Genomic DNA, 23642 nt, shown 5'->3' with positions numbered 1-23642 from the left:
AAGAAGTGAGAAAAGAGGGGAGATTAAGAGATATAGGTCAGGGGTTTCTGCACTTGATCTTAGCCAAAAGGCCGAGAAGCGATGTCAGGGGTTTCTGGATGGGTTTAGCAGAAGTGGAGCAGAGGGGAGAGGGGAGACTGTAGTGTGTGTGTGTGTGTGTGTGTGTGTGTGTGTGTGTGCGCGCGCGCGTGTGTGTGCGTGTGCGGGGGGCGGGGTGCCGAGCCTTGAGTCTGATTCTAATGCCCTGGTCAAGAGAATGCAAACTATTACTTGTCCTTTCAAAATAATAGCTCCTAGTGTCTTGGTCACATCAAGAAATGGAATTATGTAGGCACTGTGTCTTTTAAAAAAAATCCCCTTTGTAGCACTTCCTTAAAAATAGCTATTTAATGCAACTCTGCCAGGGTGTTGGGGATAGTGAGAGTCCTTAACATCGTACTGATATCGCAACATTGTCTTCCTGGTAAGTGTTTGGCTTATGTCTTCCCTCACCCTGTGTAGTAACTGTTCCATTTTCTCCTTGGGATGAATGTTTCTTGGGCTAGTGTCTTATTGTCGGTTCAACTGGGAGTAAGCGAGTAAGCAATTGATATACTAAGCTGAAACATCAGTTGATACATTTCTGGGGCTGGAAACGGAGGCTGGAGGGGACCCAGCTGCAGAAGCTTGAGTCCGTGTATAACACAGACTTTAATTAAACTGATCAAGCACCTTTATTTACAGTTCATAGAAACCTTGATTTGGAGAGTTAGTAAAGAGTTTGCTTCTACGAAAACACTCTAGACGCTGTTAAAAACTGAGTTCAAAATACAGCAACGCTCTTACTTCTTACTTACTCCTCTCTTGCTCTCTTGCTCTTCTCTTTGCTCTTGCCCCCTCCCCCATCGCTTCTCTCCCCATCCCTCCTTCCCTCCACATGCCCATGGTGGGCCTCCTTTACTTATTCCCTCTTCTACTCTTCTTCTTATTAAACCTTTCCACATGGAAAAAAAAACCCAAAATACAGCAACCCTCAGCACTACAGGGTGAAGTATGGTTTAAAAGTCACGAATGGCTAGTCAGGAATTAAAAGTACCCAGTGCTGATAGCATTCATTTGATCAGTGGGTTAGCACATGACAGCCATCTCCGCATTCGGGAGGCTGATACAGGAAGATTAATACGTTTAAGACCAGTCTAGACTACAGAGTGAGTGTGCGATCTTAGACCAGGCTACATAGTCATTGTCTGAAAAGAGGAAAGAAGCAGAGGCCCTCCCCAATGAATGAAGAACACAGCCTCAACTGTGATTTATGAACGTTCTTATGTTTTCCTTTAAGGGATCTCGTGCAAAGTTGATACGTTGTGATCTCATGATCAGTATTACGGGCTGAATATTAAATAATGCTAAGCAGTATCAACTATGATCACAGGATAAGAACTTGAGCCTCCGTTTACTGATGAAGGAATCTGTGTGAAAAGTCCCACACTTTTATCTCATGTGACTTTTCTTACACCATTCAGCAAGTCCCAAGAGGACAGAGAACTTAAGGCGTTCATCTCCAACTACTGGTGTCTTAGAGAAAATACAAATCCCTAGAAAGGATAGATAGCGTGGATCTTGAAAAAAAAAAAATCCCAGCCTCTAACCCCCAGAAACTCTATAGGCTCAGCTTTCCAAGCACTGGGAAATAAGTTGGTGGAATTTTTAAATATGTTCCGGCTGTCCCTGTGTTCTCAGTTACGCAGCGGCAGTGATTAAGGTCAGCTGTCTTCACATTTAAGAAGTTAGAGAGGGGTTGGGGATTTAGCTCAGTGGTAGAGTGCTTGCCTAGCAAGCGCAAGGCCCTGGGTTCAGTCCTCAGCTCCAAAAAAAAAGAAGTTAGAGGAGCTGAGTCCATGGCTCTGCAGGTAAAAGTGCTTGCACCATAAGCAAGAGGACCAGAGTTTAAATTTCCAGAACTCATGCCCATGTGCTGGTTAGGGTTTTGCTGCCTGGGTACAAACTAGAGTCATCTGGGTAGAAGAGATTTAATTGAGGAAATGCTTCAACGAAGTTGACTGGGTAGGCCTGTAGATCTTGATTGATGATTGCTGTGAGAGGCTCTGACCGCTGTGGGTGATGCCGTACCTCAGCAGGTGGTCCTGAGTCAGGTAGGAAAGCAAGCTGAGCAAGCACATCCTCTGTGGTCTCTGTCCTGACCACCCCCGATGATGTCATAGAAAGGTTAGAGGGAATAAACCTTCGTCTCTCAGGTTGCTTTTGGTCAGGGTGTTTTATCCTAGTACTAGGAACCAAACTAGTATGGCTTGTCCGGGTGTGGTGGCCTCCTGTAATCTTGAGACAGTGGCACTTGAGGCAGAGGTGGTACCTGGTGGTTAATAAGACCCAAGGGCAAGTTCTAGGACTCAAGTGAGATCCTGCTTCCTTATATAAGGAAGAGAGGAGTGGCATCAACTTCTGCTCCCATTTTATATATATAAATAAGCCTGCATGAGCAGCACATGCACACGCGCACGCGCACACACACATACACACACACACACACACACACACACACGTGTGCACACACAATGATAGAAAGTGAAATATTCAGATGATGGTATCTTGCATTTATAACATTTTCCGAACAAAACTTCCTGGGCAAGATCTTCATTTAGAATCAAATTAAAAATAAGTTCTTTTAAGCCCCTACAGGTAATCCCAGTGCACAAGAGGCTGAGGCAGGAGGATTGGAGGTCATTCTGGGTTACAGGCTGAGACTCCTTGTCTCAAAAAAAAAAAAAAAAAAAAAAAAGAACCAAAAGACAAATAATAAATGTTACAATTTACAAATTTACAAATAATTACAAACCTATTTGGAATTGTTTTATTTAATTGGTCTTTCTCTCCTCCTCCCCCAGAACTTGTTATTGAACCCAGAGCCTTGCACAAGCCAGTACGCACGTGCTTACTAGCCGCTGTTTCCTCAACCCAAGACTCTTCAATTCATGAATAATGGTCAGTTGGCATTTTTTTTTAAAAAGTCTTAATTTTTAATTTTTGAAATTAAGGGTTTCATACACCGCATGTTGGCCCCGAACTTGCCCTGTGGCTAGGATTGGATGAACTTGACCAAACAAACACTGATCATCCTGCGCTATCATGCTTCATGTTTATGTGGTGCTGGGGGATCGAACCCGTTGTAAACAATGCCATGTAAAATCCCATACTATATAAAATTAATATGGTTTTTAAAGACTAAAAGATCAATGCTATCATGCTCGTGTTTATGTGGTGCTGGAGGATTGAACCCATAATTGTTTAACTATGCCATATAAAATTGCATACTATATAAAAATTAATATGGTTTTTATAGACTAAAAGGTCAACACTTTAAAAACTGAACCAGGAGAGTGGCTGTCACATTTGACAACACGCTTTTGATCGTCGTGACTGGAGCTAGGATCTCTGGCTCCTTCTTGGGAGAGCCCAGGAAACTGGTGAGCCTTGTATGGAAAAGCATCCGGCAATGGAAACCTAGCCAGTCTACGACGTCCATGGTGCTGAAGTTGAAACTCCTAGCAAACGTCTCAGAGTTACATTTGCCATTGTTTCCACAGACTTGCGTTGAACTGTTTCCACAGACTTTCGTCCAGCAAGACAGCCTGGGCCAAGCATTTGAAGACGCCTTCGAAGTACTGACACAACATTCCACTGGAGAAATGCAGTACCCCCCAGGTAAAAATAAGTCCTTTACTCTCATCTCTTGGCACATACGTGACAGACGTGACAGCCATATGTACACATACATATGTAAGAGTAACAGGAAGCCTCATAAACTTGCAAAGCTGGGGAAGGGCGGCTTTTCCTGTGACGTCTGGGCTAGCCATTATACCCTTACTGTTGAGTTCTAGGCCAATGAGACCCTGTGTGTCAAACAGGGCTGTTGAAAGATGGATGGTGGGGTTGGGGATTTAGCTCAGTGGTAGAGCGCTTGCCTAGGAAGCGCAAGGCCCTGGGTTCGATTCCCAGCTCCGAAAAAAAGAACCAAAAAAAAAAAAAAAAAGAAAGATGGATGGTGGATAGCTGGAGATTGACTGGCTCACACACATGTGTGCTCACACATGCACACCTGCATGTAGCACACAAGCATCCATAGACATAAAATGTGAAAGGTGTAAAAGGTGATAACGGTACTGGGACCAGTCTGAGCTAGGTAGCCAGACTCTGTCAATAAGACAAAGAATAGACATTACGCCTGCTTACCAAGTGCTTACTACATCATCCTGACTTTCCAGAATTAGCTTCTGGTAAAACAATATATACACACGTGTGTGTGTGTGTGTGTGTGTGTGTGTGTGTGTGTGTGTGTGTGTGTGTTTGTGGGTGTATAAAGGCATATTATCTCTGCCATAGTTAGCTTGTCAGAGGACAATGTCTTGCCTCCCACTGTGTTTGGTTGAGAGTCTCAGAACCATAGCATATACCAGGTTAGCTGGCCCGAGAGCCTCTGGGGCTTCTCCTAACTCTACCCCCTATCTTGTCACAGAGCTTTGCCTGGGTTCTGGGGTTCTGAACTTAATCCTTACACATCCATGGCAAGTGCATTTCACAGTGTATCATCTATCTCCCCAGACCAGAAAAAAACAAAACACTTTGTTATATATTTCAGGCCTTCCACTCACCCAAGACTGCATGGGAAAAGGCATATTTTTATCCTTAACTTGTTCTACAGATTATAACATTTATCCTACAGACCCTTTGATCTTGATGAAATGCCATATATTGTCTACTGAGTTTATAGACAGTATTCCAGGGAGTTCCAGATTAACACTTCTATACTTACTATAGGTATATGGAATATTTTTCCATAGAGGGAATGGGTTATGCAGAACAGTGTCCATAATACAAAAGTCCTGGGATAAATGCCGTGGTAGAAATACAAAGTGGTAAGAAAGCCTAAAAAGCAGTAATCAATAAAACAGATGTCATCTTGGGCTGCTTACAGACGTGTTCGTATATAAACGCATGTGTGCCTGTAAACTTGGTCTTATGGGGTATCTTTCTGTTCTGCTTTTATTTAGAACATAGAAATTACATGGCTATCATTAACCCTTATCCTCACATCAGAGGCAATTCTAACTACTGTGGAATGTTACCACCCACAGAGGAACCCCTCTATGACTGGAGAGGTGTAACAGTGAGTATCTTTACCAAGATCAACTGCCCTGTATGGGAAGATCCACAACAGCCAGGCTTTTGGTTTAAAATGAGTGCTTCTCACACCTGGGGTTCCAGTTGTGAGCTGCTACACAGATTCTCTTTCTCAATGAGTATCTTCAGAAGAATCATCACCGCTGGCAGTGGTGGCACGTATACATGCCTTTTATCCCAGCAGCACTCCAGAAGCAAGTAGAGGCAGGCAGATCTCTGCTTGAGGCCAGCCTGGTCTACAGAGTGAGTTTCAGGACAGCCAAAACAAAACAAGAACAATCATCTCTCTTTTCTCAAGGGGGAGAAGCCAAACTTTTAGCCTCTGCCCCCGATCTTCTCTTGGTTGGATGGCCATCCGAGGGTGTTTTTTGGGTGCAGTGCTTTTGAGAATGTAGTTTTGTTTTGTTTTGTTTTGTTTTGTTTTGTTTTGGTACATTGTTAGCATTGGTCTGCAGTCACTGATTGGGGGACCAAAGGACAAATTCCTACTTAACACACATTGCTGTCTTGTATATAGAATGGTTCTGCGGACCTGTATTTGGAAGGAAGCTTCCATCAATCCCTACAGAACGTAGCTGAAACCCAGCTGGTACAAGCCCCTTTCTTCCAGGAAAAGGGAGGAAGAGGTAAGTTGCCATGCTACTCCTGACATGGGTTCAAAGGGATGTTATGTTTCCGTTTTGTTTTGTTTTGTTTTTTCCTCTTTCATTTTGGTAGCCCAGGCCACCTGGAACTCCCCGTGTAGACAAAGCTATCTTCAAGTTTGCAATCCTGCCTCAGGATCCTGAGTGCTGAGTTTCCAGGAACACAGGTCCATGCCAGAAGGAATAAAGGGTATTCAGAAATACATTTGTATGTATTAGCTTGTAGCTGAGCATTATGGTACACGCTTATAGGTCCAGCACTGAGGCAGAAGGATTGTAACTTTGAAGCAAACCTGGGCTACATGTTAGACTTTATCCTCCCCCCCCAAAATGTTAAGACAACATGAATTGAACCACTCCAAGGGTGTTTGGCTATTTATTTATTGGACCATAAGCAACTTACTGACCGTTATGCTCTTGAAGAAAGTGACACACACACACACACACACACACACACACACACACACACACACACACACACAGAGGCAGCCAGTAGCCCATACCATGTTCAGAAGACAACAGACAGAAGATGTTATCTTAAATCCAAGATATATGAGTAGATTTAGGGGTGGTGGGGTACACCAGCAGTTTTGGACTAAACTATGCTAATTTCTCAAAGGGAAAATTGTAGAATGTAGCCAAGAGTAGTTTAACTACAGATAGACCTAGAGGAGGGAGGCTACAGCATGCTTAAGCTAATTCTGATATCATGAAGTGACTGTCACTTTAATTGCCTGGATTTTCCCTTTCTAGTCGTTTTCAGACACCAGTGATTACACGATAAAAGAACACTGACGTTAGCACTGATTTCATAACTGAAATTGATCAACAATGCCGCTCATGAACAATGGCATGAAAACATTTATTTTTTGTCATTTCTACTCCAGGACATTTTATGGCTCCTCCAGAGCTAGCCACTAAATCTGGGGGTTGGGGATTTAGCTCAGTGATAGAGCACTTGCCTAGCACCGAAAAAAAGAAAAAAAAATCTGAGTCACGACTACCAATTCTCTTAGGATTACTTTTAGGGCTGAAGAGATAACAGTGATATATATATATCACTGGAACTGGAGTTAAAGATGGTGGTGAGCTGTTATGTGGGTTCTGGGAATGGAACCTGAGTATATTCTGTTCTGCAAGCACCCCAGGGGTCAGCTGAGCTAACCCTCATCCCTTGTATGTTTCATGATGTGAAACTATGATCGAACTTTAACTGAAGACTGCCTGACTTCAAATGGATCTCCAGATGAGGAGATCCAGGCTTCCCCCACCCCCACCAGAGAACAATAAAGAGTGTTTAACAATTTCCACATGATTTAGGTCCAGTGCAAACTATAAGAGTCCCATGGATCTTTCTGACCTGCCAGTAACTGCATTCCTAAGTCAGTGAGAGGAAGCAGGCTCATTGTAGCTTTCATGACTGAGGCTCAGGAAGTTCTTCCAGGGGACCTTTCAGGGACAACCATAAAGGAGTTAACATCTCTCTTTTTTTTTTCTCCCACCATTGCAGGCAGGAGGAAGCTTCGGCTATTTGAATACCTTTTCGAATCCCTGTGCAATTCGGAGATGGTGTCTTGTATCCAGTGGGTCGACAAAGCCAAAGGCATCTTTCAGTTTATATCAAAAAACAAAGAAAAACTCGCTGAACTCTGGGGGAAAAGAAAAGGCAACCGGAAACCCATGACTTACCAGAAGATGGCCAGAGCCCTGAGGAATTATGCCAGAACTGGGGAGATCACAAAAATCCGGAGAAAGCTGACCTACCAGTTCAGTGAAGCTGTTCTCCAAAGACTTGCTCCGTCTCACTTCCTGGGGAAAGACCTCTTCTACTCACAGTATAAGCAGCCTGATCAGGGCTATCTCAATTTAAACCATTGGAATGCAAATTACTACGCTCACGCCAGTTACCAGAGCTGACATTAGCTTCTTCTTGCCTTGCCAGTGTCAAGAGAGCCCATGCTTTAGGATTTCCAAAGCAAATTGCTTCTCGGTTTTGGGATTCCACACCAGCAAGACAAAAACGCAGAAAGAGAATATATAAACAGGCCATGTTTGGACTTCGCTTGTCCTGACAACTTTTAAGGGCCGACATACTGGTGTTGAAGGGAATGTAGATGTTTCAGAAGCATGCTTCCTGAAGATCACCATTTCTAGTCAACGGGCTCAGTGTCCGTGAATTGGGTATCCAAGAACATCCTGAAGCCAGAATGTCTTCTCAGAAAAATGGGGACACACAGTGGCACTTGGTATTTTTAAATAAACGATTGAATTTGAAGCAACTGAAAAAAGCGTTTGTACACTGTCTCTTGCTACACAAACACTTTTGCCTAGAGTATGTGAGTGCACACTGGATTTTGTTGAGGTTTGCTGAGTAGCCTAGACTATCCTTGAGTTGATAAAGTGACAGGCGTGTGCCACTGTACCAGGCTTACACTGATTTAAAAGCACTTTCTTGGCATGTACTCAGAAGAAAGTCACTCAACAGGGGCTGCAATACAGAGGTTGTACCAAAATTTACGTCTGTGGCTTAAAATCACAGTGTAATGTTAACTTTTTTTTTTTTGTAATCCCAATCTAATGCTAGGTGATCACTGTGGCTTTAATTTGCATTTTTCTGATTCTAGACACAAGTATTTTGTTTTGGAGACAGGCTTTCTGAGCCCTGGCTGGATTAGATGGAACTCACCCATCTTTAAAAGCATTGGTATTAAAGACATGTGCTTGTGTTTTGGGGCCATATTGAGGAAATTTCTGTTCAACCTACTGTCAGGAAAGTTCTCCTGTTCTAGTAGGTTTGGAGGGGGTTGTTTTTGTTTTTCTGAGATCTCAAGGACTGGCCTTGAACAAAGTAATCCACCTGCCTCAGTCTCCTGAGTCACCAGGACTGGCTAGTTGTAGGTGTTAAAAAATAATCTATTTTGAGTTGATTCTTAGATACAAGATAAGGATCCTGTTCTTTCTGTACTGGGATGGTTTAGTTTTAACTGTCAACTACATCGAATTAAGGAAATCCTAGGGAACGAGCTTGACCTAGGCCTAAAATTCCTTCTTTGAGAGGCTGAGGCAGGTGGATTGGTTTTAACATCAATTTGACACAACCTAGAATCACCTGGGAAGAGAGTCTCAGGTGAGGAATTACGTAGATCAAGTTAGCGTGTGCCCATTTCAGTGTGGGAGTTGTCTTGATTATAACTTGACCCAGCCCACCGTGGGTGACACCATTCTCTAGGCTGGACCCTGAGCTGTGTAAAAGTAAAAGTTAGCAAGTAAAGGTGAGTCAAAGGCAGCTGTGACACTGGAAAGAGTGGTAACTTAGGAGAGATGTATCCACGAGCTCCCTATATGACATGCAGATAGCTTAGTTCTCCCTTCCAGCAACTGTTACCCTTTCTGAGGAGTCTTGGGATTCTTGTAAGCTTGAAGTTTTTGCTTATTTCTTGAGGCTTAAGTATCTTTTACTCCTGAGTTCTAATAAGCCTCTAACCCGAAGGGAATATTTCAATTCAGAGAAAGTTGATAGACAACAGAGATCTTTCCATTTATCTATATAATCTTACATTAATAATGCTTTCATTATTACATTAATAATGTTAAGTATTATATGAGGCTGCTGTGAGATTTCATCTTAATTTTTTTTCAGATAGTAACACACTGATGTGTGTGTGTGTGAGCGCCCAGCATTTATTTTGTCTTAGTTTTTTTAATGATTTTTTATTAAGTCTTTATTATATATACTGTAGTCGTCTTCAGACACACCAGAAGAGGGCATCAGATCTCATTACAGATGGTTGTGAGCCACCATGTGGTTGCTGGATTTGAAATCGGGACCTCTGGAAGAACAGTCAGTGCTCTTAACCGCTGAGCCATCTCCAGCCCGTTCCGTTTTGTACTAGTTTTAACTAGGTTTTTACTAGAATATATTATATATATATTTTTATATATATATTTATTTATATATATTGTTTTGTGAGGATCTGAAGAACAGGGAACTTAGATGATGTTGACACTAATTAGTACAGGCATGGAAAAGAGTGGGAATTTTCTAGATAAAACTAAAAAAAATAGACCACCATCCTGCTCTTGTGTATGTCCCCAAAGTAGCTGAAATCAGTATGCCAAAAGAGATATCTGCAACCGTAGGAGGGAGAAGAAACAGAAAGCTGTGCCTTGGTAAATATCAGTAATAACCAAATGTTTGTCTTGTGGTTTCTCTATGTAGCCCTGTCCGGGCACTCACTAGAACAGACTGGCTTCCAAAACCAAGAGATTCTCCTGCCTTTGCCTCGCAAGTGCGGGAATTTAGGGCGTGCACCACCACACCCGGAAGTGAAGGTGAGTGATTGTCATGTTGATTTAATCTGGAGTCAACTAGGCTTGCCCAGGGCGTATTTCTAGGGAGGATTAACTGGGGCGGGGACAGGGTAGGGTGGGCAGTGCTTCTTTGCTTGATTACCCGCCGACTTGATGGAGCACGTGCATCCACCCTGTACTGCCATTGGTGCTGCCGAAGCCGAATTCCAGCAACGCACTGCAGGCTGGAGACCAGTCAACAAGGCTCTCGGATCTTCAGCACCAGCTTCCTGGGCTGCAGTTGCTGGTTCTTATTCTCTGGTCGCATGCAGATAGCCACTGTTAGGCTACTCAATTCATATCATGTAAGCCAATCTAATAAATTGCCTTAGAAGGTGCACTCATCGAGCCTGCTTCTCTCCAGTGCTTAATACACTCATCTGTAAAAGGGGAGTCACGAAGCCCATTGATTAGCGCGATTGATGCACGCTAAGAAAATATTTGCAACAACACCCGTAAACCTTAGAAAAATGGTTTCGGTTTTGTTTTTCAAGCCAAGAGTTTTTCTGTGTAGCCTTGGCTGTCCTAGAACAACAGCAACAACAACAAAAAACTGTTTCAAGGGTTTCAGTTTGTATCCTTCCCTGGCTTAGAAATGTGTAGACCAGGCTGGCCTCAAACTCAATAGCATGCTTCTGCCTCCCCGGTGCATGGATTAAAGGCGTGGGACACCATGTGAGTCAAATGTTAGGCACAGGAAGTAGGTGAAATAAGTCATTTTAATGAAATCTAAGACATTGGATCATAGCAGTAGAGTAGAATGGGGTTCCCAGGGGCTTGAATATGCACTGGAGTGGTGCTGGCTAACAAATAGAGTTGTGATTAGAAAAGTCCTGATGTTCTAGTCCACAGTAAGGTGACAGTTAATAACGACATTTTATATGTCATTCTGCTCAGCTTGTCCTGAGTAAACAAAAATTTGTTTCTCAGCACCCACACATCTCACACCTGCCTGTAACTTTAGCTCTGGGGGATTGGACACTCTCTTCTGTCCTCTGTTGACATGGACACACGGGGCATACACCCACAAAAACACACATGCATACACACAAAAATAATACATCTTGAAAATAGAAATTATTTCAGAATAGATATTTTAAACGTTCTTAAAGCAAAGAACGCTATTTGAGGCAATAGAAATACGATAGTTACCCCAAAACGGCCAGCCCAAGATGGCTAGGCGCATCAAACGTAAATCTCACAGACAGACAATAATTAAGTACACACGCGCGTTTTCCTGTATCTTTCGCCTGTATTTTCTCCACACTTCCATTCATGGGCTGTGACGCCAGAAAATGAGGAAAATGGCACTGTAATAATATCGTTCTGAAGATCCCAGCTACCATAAGTCATTTTGCAATTCAATCTCCGAGGTTAAGTATGTAGTGGGGGTCATTGTTTCCTATACTACAACTCCGCCACAGGGAGGCGCTGCTGTCCCGCGCGCTCGCTCTCTCCCCCCCCCCCCCCAAGGCTAACAAAGTTTATTGTTGATTTGTGTTTTTCTAATCTCTCGAGCTGATAGAAGATTAGAGACCAGCAAACAATACACTGAGGGAGGAACCTGAATATTGGTAATTAGAACAGAAAGTTCTGGCTTGTTTCCCACAAGGCATAAGGAACCCTAGAAGGAAATCATATACTTCTTACCCCCATTTGGCTTCATAATGCATCCATTATCACAAAGAAGTAGGGACGTTCTCTAAACTGCCTGAACCATCTACAGTTCAGGTTACAGAGCAGTGGTCCTCACTCCTAATGCTTCAACCCTTTTAATACAGTCCTCCTACTGTGGTGATCCCCCAACACTAAATTACATCCTCGCTACTTCACAACTGTAATTTTGCTAGTTATGGATTGTAATGTAGATATCAGATGTGCAGGATATCTGATATGTGACTGCAAGGGTCGTGACCCACAGATTGAGAATCACTGTTACAGTGCACCTAAGGTACTAGGTGTGTGGAAACACCTGACTTTGTGCGTGTGTGCGTGCGTGCGTGCTTGCGTGTGTGTCTCTGTGTGCCCATAAAAAAACCTTCCAGAATCCCCCAGAATATCTCAAGCCTCAGAGTACAGACACAACGGGAACTCCTTCTGAAGAAGGGAAGTTTCATTCTCCCAGAGGAGCAGGAAAGAACCCCTGAGTAAAACAAATATTGCCCGAAAGGAGAAAGTTGCTCCTAGAAGTCCTTTGTCAGGAAGGAAATCGGAACACCACAGTCTAGCCTTTGGCTGGATGATGTATTTACATAATTTCCTTTTATTTAAAAAATTATTTTAATAATAATAATATTATTATTAATTTATTTTATATGAGTACACTGTACCTGTCTTCAGACACACCAGAAGAGGGTAACAGATCCCATTACAGATGGTTGTGAGCCACCATGTGGTTGCTGGGAATTGAACTCAGGACCTCTGGAAGAGCACAGTCAGTGCTCTTAACTGCTGACCCATCTCTCCAGCCCTACATGCATTTCAAATGCTGTTCGTGCTTCTGTGGGAGTTAGTCACACACACCCTGAGAGGCAGCACCTGAAACTCCCACAGAGCTGCTACATTCAACCACCGGGAGTTCTGCAGGAACACTCACTGGTCTCCTTTGTCCATGGCTGCATTTGCTTATGACTGTTCAGTGATGGACCACGGTATAGAGTCTAATTTAGTAAAGACAAGAGCCATCAACAAGCCCGCCTCCCCCCCGCCCCCCCCCCCCCCCCGGGTTGCATCTGTCTAACTGTAGGAATGGTGAGATTCCTGCCTGGGAGAGGACTGATCTCTCGCCTGGCCGTGTTGATTGTCATTACTAGAAGTCCTTTGTTGTTACTGCTGAGATGGTGTGATTGTTTGTATATGCTTGGCCTAGGGAGTGGCACTATCAGAAGGTGTGGCCCTGTTCTGTTCCAGTAGGTGTGACCTTTTGGAGTAGGTATGGCCTTTTGGAGTAGGTGTGTCACTGTGGGTGTGGGCTTTGAGATGTTCATCCTAGCTGCCTGCAAGCCAGTATTACTCTAGCAGCCTTCAGATGAAGATGTAGAACTCTCAGGTCCTCCTGCACCATGCCTGCCTGGACACTGCCATGCTCCCGCCTTGATGATAACAAACTGAACCTCTGAACCTGTAAGCCAGCCCCAGTTAAATGTTGTCCTTATAAGAGTTGACTTGGTCACGGTATCTGTTCACAGCAGTAAACCCTAACTAAGACAGAAAGAAGGGTTCTCATTGAACCCAGGCTGGGCTCAAACTCCCTGTGTAGCAGAGGTTGGTCTTGAACTCCTGATCTTGCCTCCACCTCCCAAATACTGGGATCATAGGCCTTTCCCGTTACACAAGCTGTAATATCCTTTATTATATTCACAAATATGATAATCTGAGTCCGGATTACCTCACTCAGTGCAATATTTTCCAGTTCCATTCATTTTCCTAATTTCATTTTTTTTTTTTTTTGCTTAGTTCTGCCTTATGGGATAATCTTGTTTAAATCTTCTCTACAGCAGTATTTGAAACAAGAATTAGACTTCTTTTTCTTTCTTAGGACATGCAGTAATAAATGAATGAGTTCAGTGGGCTAGGATTACTGGATCCAGAATTTAGCATTTGCCATTGATAACATCCCATTTCCTGGTTCTTTTTGTTTGTTTTGTGAAGATAATTCATGTGGTGGTTGGAATAGAAATGGCTCCCATAAACACGTGTTTGAATCATTGGCCTACAGGGAGTAGCACTATTGGGAGTTGTGGCCTTGTTGGAGGAAGTGTGTCACTTTGGGGGTAGGATTTGAGGTCTCCCATGCTCAAGCTATGCCCAGTGTGATTCACAGTTTCATTCTGCTGCCTCTGAACCAAGATGTAAAACTCCCAGTTAACCCTGCAGTATCATGCCTGCCTGGATGCTGCCATGCTTCCTGCCATGATGACAATGGACTGAGCCTCCAAACTGTAAGCCAGCCCCAATTAGATGTTGTCCTTTCTAAGAGTTGATGTAGGCTGGAGAGACGACGGCTCAGCAGTTAAAGAGTGCTTGCTGCTCTTCCAGAGGTCCTGAGTTCAATTCCCAGCAACCACATGGTGGCTCACAACCATCTGTAATATGATCAGATGCCCTCTTCTGGTGTGTCTGAAGACAGTTACAATGTACTCAAACATATAAAATAAATAAATCTTAAAAAAGAAAGTTATGTAGTCACGGTGTCCCTTCACATCAATAGAAACCCTAAGACAACTCATAAAGAAATTTATTTTAGAACAATTGTTACACAAATAATTTTTCCATTTCTTTTAAAATTCTTCTTAGACAATAGCATAGCTATGTATAATGTATTCTGATCATATTCACCTCCCACTAGCCCTCCCCCCCCTTTTTTTAATCATATTCTATGGTGGCTTGAATAAAAATGGCTCCTATAGGTTGGGGATTTACCTCAGTGGTAGAGCACTTGCCTAGCAAGCGCAAGGCCCTGGGTTCAGTCCCCAGCTCCGAAAAAAAGAACCGAAAAAAAAAAAAAAAAAAAAAGAATCGCTGTGGTCATAGTGTCGCCTCACAGCGATAGAAACCCTAGCTGAGACACCTCTCCACTCCCACTTGAACTTTTCTTCCTAGCAAGACTCCCTACTTTTTTTTTTTAATGACCCACCGAGCTTCATTTGGGTTGCTTGTATGAACGTGGGTAGGGGTTATTTACTGGACAATAGACAACTTATGAATGGCCGCAATGCTGAAGAAAAATGGCTGTCTCCACAAAGCACGAACTACCAATAGCTCCTCATCCAGGGGTCGCAGCCTCATCAGCCCCTTCTCCGTCCGAGCTGGAATGTTGAAGAGCTCAGTCTTGTACAGGTCGTGTGCAGGTCATCTCAACTTCTATGAGTACATGAATGTAATAGCCATGTCTTCTCCAAAAGATGGAACTTCCCAGAACTCTTTCTCATTCTCCCGTTCTTGCATTCCTTCTGCTCCCCTTTCCCCACGATGTCTCCTGAGCCTTGGGGGTGGGGAGGGGGAGAGAAGAGAAGAGGGATTGATAAACAGATGTTCTGCTTAGGGATGAACACTTGAGGATCGCTTCTTCTCAGCGCTTTGCTCACTCGTAAGTCTCTGCAGTAACCACTGTGGTCCAATGGGGCAGTAAGTTTGGCCTAATGCTGCTTATATTATAATGTTAATTTTGGTCCCCAAAACTGCCTGCACAAGTGCCTGTGTGTAAGACAACGAGGGACCCTGCCCCCAGTCAGTTCTGATTGGTAAATAAAGATGGCGGCAGCCTGTGACTGGGCAGGGCAGACAGAGGCAGGACTTTCAGGATTCCCGGCTTGGGGCAGAAAGGAAAAAGGAAGAGGAGCTCAGGCATGCCAGGAAAGGTGGAGGAGAGGAGAGACCTGAGAAGAGTTGAGGACAGGCATGGCCCCCATGTGAGGGAGCTGGGAGAGTGTGGTCCAGTGGGGCAGCCCTCTTGGGTCCAGGGCAGCCAGGGTAGAATATAGAATTTAGTAAGTAGTAACTTGGGATTATCGGCGGGAGGTGGATTAGCCAAGTGGAGGTCAGGAAGTGGCCCAGCTCTTGCACTGTTTAAGGCATATTGTAGAACTAGAGTTTTAAAAAGGTTACTCATTGTCAGAGTCCGGATGTGCAGGGCCGGACGTGCCTGAGGGAGAGCCAGAGATAGGACTTGCCGGACCAGCTACCAGCCCCAAGGACACTGACCATCCGTAGCCACCCCCTCCCCTTCCTTCACTCCCCAGAAGTGAGTCATCCCCCTGAGTGAGATGAACCACCCTACCCGCGCTGCTGAGCTGCTAGATAGCACGTACTCCTTACTGATGTAATTTCACGCCAAAAGTAACTGTGCACCATTTGAAATGACCAATCATGTGTAACCGTGAGAATGCCCCTAACCTCCCCTAAATAAACCCCCGAGTTTGGAAGCTCGGGGTCGATTCCTCTGTCTCCTGTGTGAGATACGTACCGACCCGGGATCCCGCTAAATAGGGATCTCGTTAATAAAAGCTACCTCTTGCTGTTACATCAAGACAGGGTACTCGTGATTCCTGGGGGCACCCCACCCCGCGATTGGAGTGAGAGACGCGGCTCCCCATTTAGGGGTATGCTCTTTCAATATCAAAATATAAAGGCTGTGTGTCTCTTTCATTAGGGAACGTTAAGCATTGAGGGGGGTGGCGAACCCACCGCTGGGATTTATAAATAAAAAACTATGGCGACAGCTGTCCACTACAAGAAGAAACGTTACTGACTAAGGTTGAGGGCAGCACTAATCTATAGGTATAGAAATAATATTTAGTGCCATGCATGGTGGCACTTGACTTTCATCTCAGCGTTCAGGAGGCAGAGGCAGGAAAGTATGGTTACACAGCAAGGTCCAGGTCACATGCTTTGACTCCAGCATCAAGGAGGCAGTGGCAAGCGAATCTCCAAGTCCGAGGCCAGTCTGTGATCTACGTATTGAGTTCCTGGACTACACGGAGAAACCCTGCCTCTAAAATCATAAAAACAAACGAAACAAAAATTTGGAAGGTAGTATGGCATATCTACTTAGCAAAACAACAATAGTAGGTTTCCTCTTGGTAAATAAAAAAGCCTATTTCCTGTGGCCTGTGACTTCCCAAACCACAGGCTTTTGATCAGGTTTACAGTAGCAGGCACGAATCTCTTCCTGTGGAATAGAACTCAGATTCACTCAGAGAGCAGTTGGTTACCTCTGGGACAGCTGTACCGCTACTGTACCAGTGAATGTAGGGTCCAGCATAGGGTGGTAGGTACAGTTGATGATTTTTCTCTCCTAGCAATTTGGAACTATGGGAGTTAACCAGCTGTGAAGACGTTTCCAGCTCAGTTCTAGCTTGATTTCTGTGTCCTGCAACCAACACCCACCACGGTGGTGTCTTCAGTAATAGTCTTATCATTCTGGTGGGCCACCGAGAGGAACGGCACAAGCCTGTATTGTTTGGGGGTGGGAATGAGCTTCTTAACCAACAACTCATAGGATGTTAACCTAGATTTGATACTGGGATCTTTGTCTAATAACCTATGGCAACATTATCTGTTGTCTGTGAGCAACATTATCCAAATCAAGGCTTCTTCCGGTCAAGAGTGATTGGCTTTCTGGGTCCAGATTACCTCACTCAGTATAATATTTTCCAGTTCCATTCATTTTCCTAATTTCATTTTTTGTTTGTTTGTTTGCTATTTGCTTTTTCACAACAGGTTTCTCTGTGTAACAGTCCTGGCTGCCCTGGAACTTGATCTGTAGACCGGGCTGGCCTTGAAGCTCAGAGATCCTCCTGCCTCTGCCTCCCAAGTGCAGGAATTAAAGGCGTGTGTGCCATCATCCGACCCTCTTAATCTCGTTTTTATTTTCTTTACGGATAAATAAAATTCCATGTCTTTGAAACAGTAAATTTTTTTGGTTATCACTAGCTGAAACCATCAGCTTTGGCTCAATTTAGTATAAAAGAAAAAAATTTGAAAGATCGCTTAAAGAATTTCCGCGAAAACTAGAGTCAGCCAAAGTCCCAAAGTATATCAAAGATCTGGCCAAGTTAAGACATTATATCTTTGCCTGTATATGACCTTTTGTCATCTCGTATGTCACTGAACAAAGATTTTATATTATTGCTGCTACTCTCAGGGCAATGTGATGGCACCTGGCACTGTATTGGTAATTCCCCATTCAAATTTTAGGAAGAGGGATTCTGATTAGATGCGACAAAGTCTTGTGCCTCTGTTTGGCATAAAAAGTAGAAATTTTATTATCTGCAATTTTCAGCTTGTGCACTTGGAGCCAATTTTTCTCTGCTACTCAGACTCACAAGATCAAAAATCCCCCACATGTAGGAAATCAGAAGATGCTGGGAATCCAAAAGAATGATGTAAGTTCACTGAAATTTTAACTACAAGAATGAGGATCGGGGCATGTGAAGTGATTTTAAAGACCTCTGCTCATCTGACTACTGTCCAAAAAGTCTCTTTGATCTAAGTACTTCTGTAACCATAAGAGTTTACATGGTTCCTTAACTGTTCTGAGAAGACAATTTTAGTAATGTACTTAAATTCCCCAAATACCAAGTTAAACCAAAAGTAAGTTTCACCTTCTGTGGTGGTTTGAGTGTCCTTGTTATTTGCTTTGGCCCAGGGAGTGGCACTCTTAGGAGGCGTGGCCTTGGAATAGTTCTGGCCTTGTTGGGCATGGGTTTTAATACTCTCAACCTAGCCTCCTTGAAGCCAGTCAGTCTTCTGCTATCTGCCTTCAGATGAAGGTGTAGAACTCTTGTTCCTCCTGCACCAGGCCTGCCTGGATGCTGCCATGTTCCTGCCTTGATGATCCTGGACTAACCCTCTAACCTGTAAGTTAGCCCCAATTAAATGTTGTATTTTTTTTTCTTTTTTCTTTTTTCTTTTTTTCGGAGCTGGGGACCGAACCCAGGGCCTTCTGCTTGCTAGGCAAGCGCTCTACCACTGAGCTAAATCCCCAACCCCTAAATGTTGTATTTTATAAGACTTGCCTTGGTCATGGTGTCTGCTCAGAGCAGTAAAAGCCTAACTCAGACACCCTATGTTGTTGAAAATTTCCTCTTGGGGATGGGGTGAACATTATCACCTGGAGAAGGCACTTTTTTTAAGGAGAATACTCCAGAATCCAGACTTGAAGTTCTCGTGCCTGGCTTCCACACTTCCAGAGCAGGTTACATTAGTACCAAGGGATCTCTATTTCCTAAGCAGCTGCTCACAATGTCCGTGTTCAGGCTTGGCTTCCTCTGTCCTCCACCCTAAACTAGAGCGACTTAATCCAACTTTCCGTGTCACATGAAATCTGCAATCAAAGAATAGCTACCTCTCAAGACAGGGGGCCTACAGATGCAACGGCTCCATTTAGAAATTGTTAGACAATCACTTTGTTTTCAAGCCTATGTTGACCCATGAGTTCTGTAACACTTGTGCCTCAAAATTTTGAACTTCTCAAGAAATGAAAACTGACTTAGCTCTTGAGTTTTCCTTTCTGTGGACACACATGTTCAAGTTTTCTCTTCTAGGCCAAGATAATCATTGAACCTCTATTGAGTATTTGTGGTTTTGTTTCTAATGTCTGTTTTCCCTCTTGACCTCGTTTCTTGACATATCTAATAATTTTAAGTGTTTTTTTCAGTCAGGCATTGCCTATGGAAAATAACAATTCTGGATGACATATTTTCCTTCTAAAAGGATTTATCCTCACTTCCATTGAAGGATAAATTAGGAACAGCTCACTTTAATCCAACCAGAGACAGTTAATTGAAGACTGGGGTTCAGTTTTTCCAAGGTATGACCTACATCTTTGTAAAACTGTCCCATAGTCTACATGCATATGGCATTTTAGCACTTCATTTAAAAGTCATGACTTAAACATTGAATCAAGCTATTTGTGTGGGCACATGTCTGTTCTCTCAGATCTTATGAGACTGAAGCAGGAGGTTGTGAGGTCAAGGTTAGCTATACAGAAAAACCCTGTTGAGAGAAAGAAAGAAAGAAAGAAAGAAAGAAAGAAAGAAAGAAAGAAAGAAAGAAAGAGAGAGAAAGAGAGAGAGAGAGAGAGAGAGAGAGAGAGAAAGGAAGGAAGGGAGGGAGGGAGGGAGGGAGAAAGGGAGGAAGGAAAAAGGAAGGGAGAAAGGAAAAGAAACTCTAAAGGGAGATAGGAGGGAGAAGAGGAAGAATCATCAGATGGAGACTTTATAAGCTTATACATTTTAAACATGGTATTAAGCTATAAAATTAATATAGTACTTGATTCTTAAAGCCAAATTTACAGAGTATAGACAAAAAATATTAAGGTGTTTATTAGTTTTGGGCACTGAACACTAAATCTAGGGCCTCATTCATTTGTTTCTTCTACTTCTGAGCTATGCCATTAGATCCCAATGTATTACTAATGGAAGGTAAAATAAGTAAATTCCCCCCCCCCTCTTCTGAGATGTTTCCCAGGATTCATTTTCTTTGTACTTTAGGAGAACATTTTGGAAGTAACGACTGTATATAATTTTGATTTTCTTTCATTCTATATTGTTCATTTTCCAGAAACTTCAGAACATTACACGACAGACATTTAGAACTATTCCTCATTTTTCCTTAATTTGAGTCAGCGCCCCTTGTCACTGAGGCTCCCCTTGAACTCTTTAGATACTCAAAAAGGCTCTGATCTTCCTGCTTTTACCTTCCAAGTGTGGGATGATGTCACAGGTAAGGGAAGTACAAGATAGAAGGAGGCCTGTCATTGGACGAGAAGGAAGGATGGGTGGGAGAAAAGTCTGAAGGAAGAGGAGGAAAGAGTAGCAACATGGAGGCTGGTGTTAGGATTCCACACTGTACCTTTACAGGTTGTTACGAATGTTCTTAAGAGGTGGATGTGTACAGGGCTTTGTATGTTTAGGTGGGCGATTATATCTTATCAATTGGATCAAGGTTATTGTGTTTCGTGGTCTTTCATGTGCAGATTTAAGTGTAAGAAAGTGTGCAGTGGCTGGTCTGGGCCACCTGGGAGTTGGATGTTTTTTATTTAAACACTGTTTTAGGATTCGTCATCTTACTGTTTCTAAACTATCCATGTTTTACTTCTGGCTTTTCTATCTGTCAAACACACTTTGTGTGCATTCATTCTTTGCCTCTTTGCAGTTCCTTGTAGTTAATGGCATAAACTGTTCCTATATCTATCTCTCTTGCCTATCAAGCAATAATTTTTTTCCTTTGCCTGCTTTTGTAAGTTGACTAGTTTGCTCAATGCCAGTGACATGATTTACTAATTTCACGTGTCACTTCTTTTTAAAATATTTTTATGTGACACTTATTAAATGGCTAGGAGATCAACCTAATCTATTAGAAGAGGAGCAAGTGGTAGATACAAGAGACATTAGTGTCTTACGGACTATTTGAAAGACATGGCGTTGCAGTATTTCCAGTCCATAAGGCAGCTGAAAATATAACAAAGAGCTGGGGGTGGTGGTGAGGCAGAGGCAGGCAGATTTCTGTGAGTTCAAGGCCAGCCTGATCTACAGAGCAAGTTCCATGACAGCCAGGGCTACACAGAGAAACCCTGTCTCAGAGAATACAACAAAGACCACTGGTTCTGTGCAGTCGTTCATGAGAAACATTTTTTCCTTTTTAAACCTCTCTATGTATTTCTTTTCCAAAGGTAAAACCCAACTTAATATTTATTATGAGTATTTTTAGAAGCATTTATATGGAAAGATTGCAGGATAGAAGGATGATGCAAAAACATTTTTGCAGAGCAAGAATGTCCTATCATGTCCCCTGAGTGACAGTTGGGATGGGATGTCAATTCACCTCATAAAAATACTTTTGCTATCTTATTTCCTCCAAACTGAATAACTTATTCAGCGTATTTGACTTCTGTGGGGTGAGTATGAAGATGTTTATTTTGCTTGGAATAAAGGAGAGAACTTTAAAATTTGTCCCTCGGATTTGCCTGGGGTTCCTGATGAAATAGATATTATCTGGGGGGTCATGTGTGGGACCTGGGGGAGAAGGCAACCATAAGTGAATGAAGCAGCTGAAAGGGTATTAGATCAAGGCTTATGGCATGGCAAATGTTCCTGAGATAGCAGAACGTGAGGTAGCATGTATGTGCGTACGTGTCGCTGAGGATTAAATTTAAGATGTCACACTACATTCTCATCCCATCTTTTGTAATTTTTAAAAAGGGATTTCCCATGTTACCCAGGCTGCCTCTGTCCTGGTGGGCTCAAGTGAGCCTCCTGTCTCAGCATTCCAAGTAGGTGAGATACAGTTATGTGGCATGTTGACCAGCTTTAGCTTCAGATTATGTCTGTAGCTGGGCCTGGTGGTAGGGAGCAATTAATTCAAAGAATGGGGCAGAGGATTACAAGTTCAAAGCCTGCCTGGGATGAACACACAGACACACAGACACAGACACACACACACACACACACACACACACACACACACACACACCCCTCCTAACAAATTATATTTTATATGTATATAATATATATAGTTAAAAATTGTGTATGTTGTGTGTGTGTGAGAGAGAGACTGAGACAGAGACAGAGAGACAGAGAGAGAGAGACGCTGTGTATATAATTGGAGAGTATAAGATTTCTTCTCACAATATAGATCAGACTTAAAGTAACAATAACTTTGAGCTCTCTGCTTCTCCCTGTTCTGGTGAACATCGTCTCCTCCAGTACCAGTCTCGTCCCATGACAAGATGGTGAAGGTCAGTGTGAATGGATTTGGCCTATTGGCTGCCTTCTGCTCTGCATCTGGCAAAGTGGACATTGTTGCCATCAACGACCCTTCATTGACCTCAATTACATGGTCTACGTGTTCCTGTATGACTCTACCCACGGCAAGTTCAACGGCACAGTCAAGGCTGAGAATGGGAAGCTTGTCATCAACGGGAAGCCATCACCATCTTCCAGGAGCGAGATCCCGCTAACATCAAATGGGTGACGCTGGTGCTGAGTATGTCGTGGAGTCTACTGGTGTCTTCACCACCATGGAGAAGGCCAGGGCTCACTTGAAGGGTGGGGTCAAAAGGGTCATCATCTCCACCCCTTCTGTTGATGTCCTTATATCTGTGATGGGTGTGAACCAGGAGAAATATGACAACTCCCTCAAGATTGTCAGCCATGCATCCTGTACCATCTATTGCTTAGCCCCCCTGGCCAAGGTCATCCATGACAACTTTGGCATCATGGAAGGGCTCATGACCACAGTCCATGCCATCACTGCCACTCAGAAGACTGTGGATGGCCCCTCAGGAAAGCTGTGGCATGATGGCCATGGGGATGCATTATCCCTGCATCCACTGGTGCTGCCAAGGCTGTGGGCAAGGTCATCCCAGAGCTGAATGGGAAACTCACTGGCATGGCCTTCCGGGTTCCTACCCCTAATATATCTATTGGAGAAACCTGCCAAGTGTGATGACATCAAGAAGGTGGTGAAGCAGGCATCTGAGGGCCCACTAAAGGGCATCCTGGGCTACACTTTAACAGCAGCTTCTACTCCTCCTTCTTTGATGCTGGGGCTGGCATTGCTCTCAATGACAACTTTGTAGAGCTCATTTCCAGGTATGACAATATGGCTACAGCAACCGGGTGGAGGACTCCATGGCCTACATGGCCACCAAGGAATAAGAAACCCTGGACCACCCACACCAGGCAGGACATTGAGAACAAGAGAGAGGTACTCAGTTGCTGAGGAGTCCCTGTCCCACTCAGCCCCCAACACTAGCATCTCCCTCACAATTTCCATCCCAGACCCCCAATAATAATCCCTAAGCCCCTCCCTACTCTCTTGAATATCATCAATAAAGTTCGCTACACCCCCACCCCACCCCCAAAAGTAACTTTGAGCTTAAGCCTTTAATCTTGAACACACACCTTGATTTCTCCAAGACACAATGTATTTCTTATCTTGTTCATAACAAAATAATTGCAGGAACAC

The 23642-nt window shown here is 43.4% G+C and overlaps 1 protein-coding gene and 1 pseudogene across 3 annotated transcripts; both read left to right on the top strand.

Moving 5' to 3' along the window:
• The first annotated feature begins 226 nt into the window (after positions 1-226).
• On the top strand, positions 227-8107 carry Spic (Spi-C transcription factor). 3 transcript variants are annotated; one of them, NM_001400954.1, is made up of 6 exons: positions 414-463; positions 2883-2979; positions 3606-3699; positions 5046-5161; positions 5693-5801; positions 7330-8107. In NM_001400954.1, exons 2-6 carry the CDS (start codon positions 2977-2979, stop codon positions 7734-7736), a joined length of 729 nt encoding a protein of 242 aa, NP_001387883.1. In that variant the 5' UTR covers positions 414-463; positions 2883-2976; the 3' UTR covers positions 7737-8107. The 3 variants fall into 3 exon arrangements, with proteins under 3 accessions (XP_087413248.1, NP_001387883.1, NP_001387882.1); NM_001400953.1 differs by having other exon boundaries at positions 3582-3699; XM_087557122.1 differs by lacking the exon at positions 2883-2979 and having other exon boundaries at positions 227-463; positions 3582-3699.
• A 14294-nt stretch (positions 8108-22401) lies between these two features.
• Gapdh-ps33 (Glyceraldehyde-3-phosphate dehydrogenase, pseudogene 33) lies at positions 22402-23253 on the top strand (annotated as a pseudogene).
• Positions 23254-23642: the final 389 nt, after the last annotated feature.

The sequence above is a fragment of the Rattus norvegicus genome, chromosome 7 (genome assembly GCF_021556685.1).
Source record: "Rattus norvegicus strain SHRSP/BbbUtx chromosome 7, alternate assembly SHRSP_T2T, whole genome shotgun sequence".
In the NCBI taxonomy this organism is placed as follows: domain Eukaryota; kingdom Metazoa; phylum Chordata; class Mammalia; order Rodentia; family Muridae; genus Rattus; species Rattus norvegicus.
This window is presented reverse-complemented; position numbering and strand designations above follow the sequence as displayed.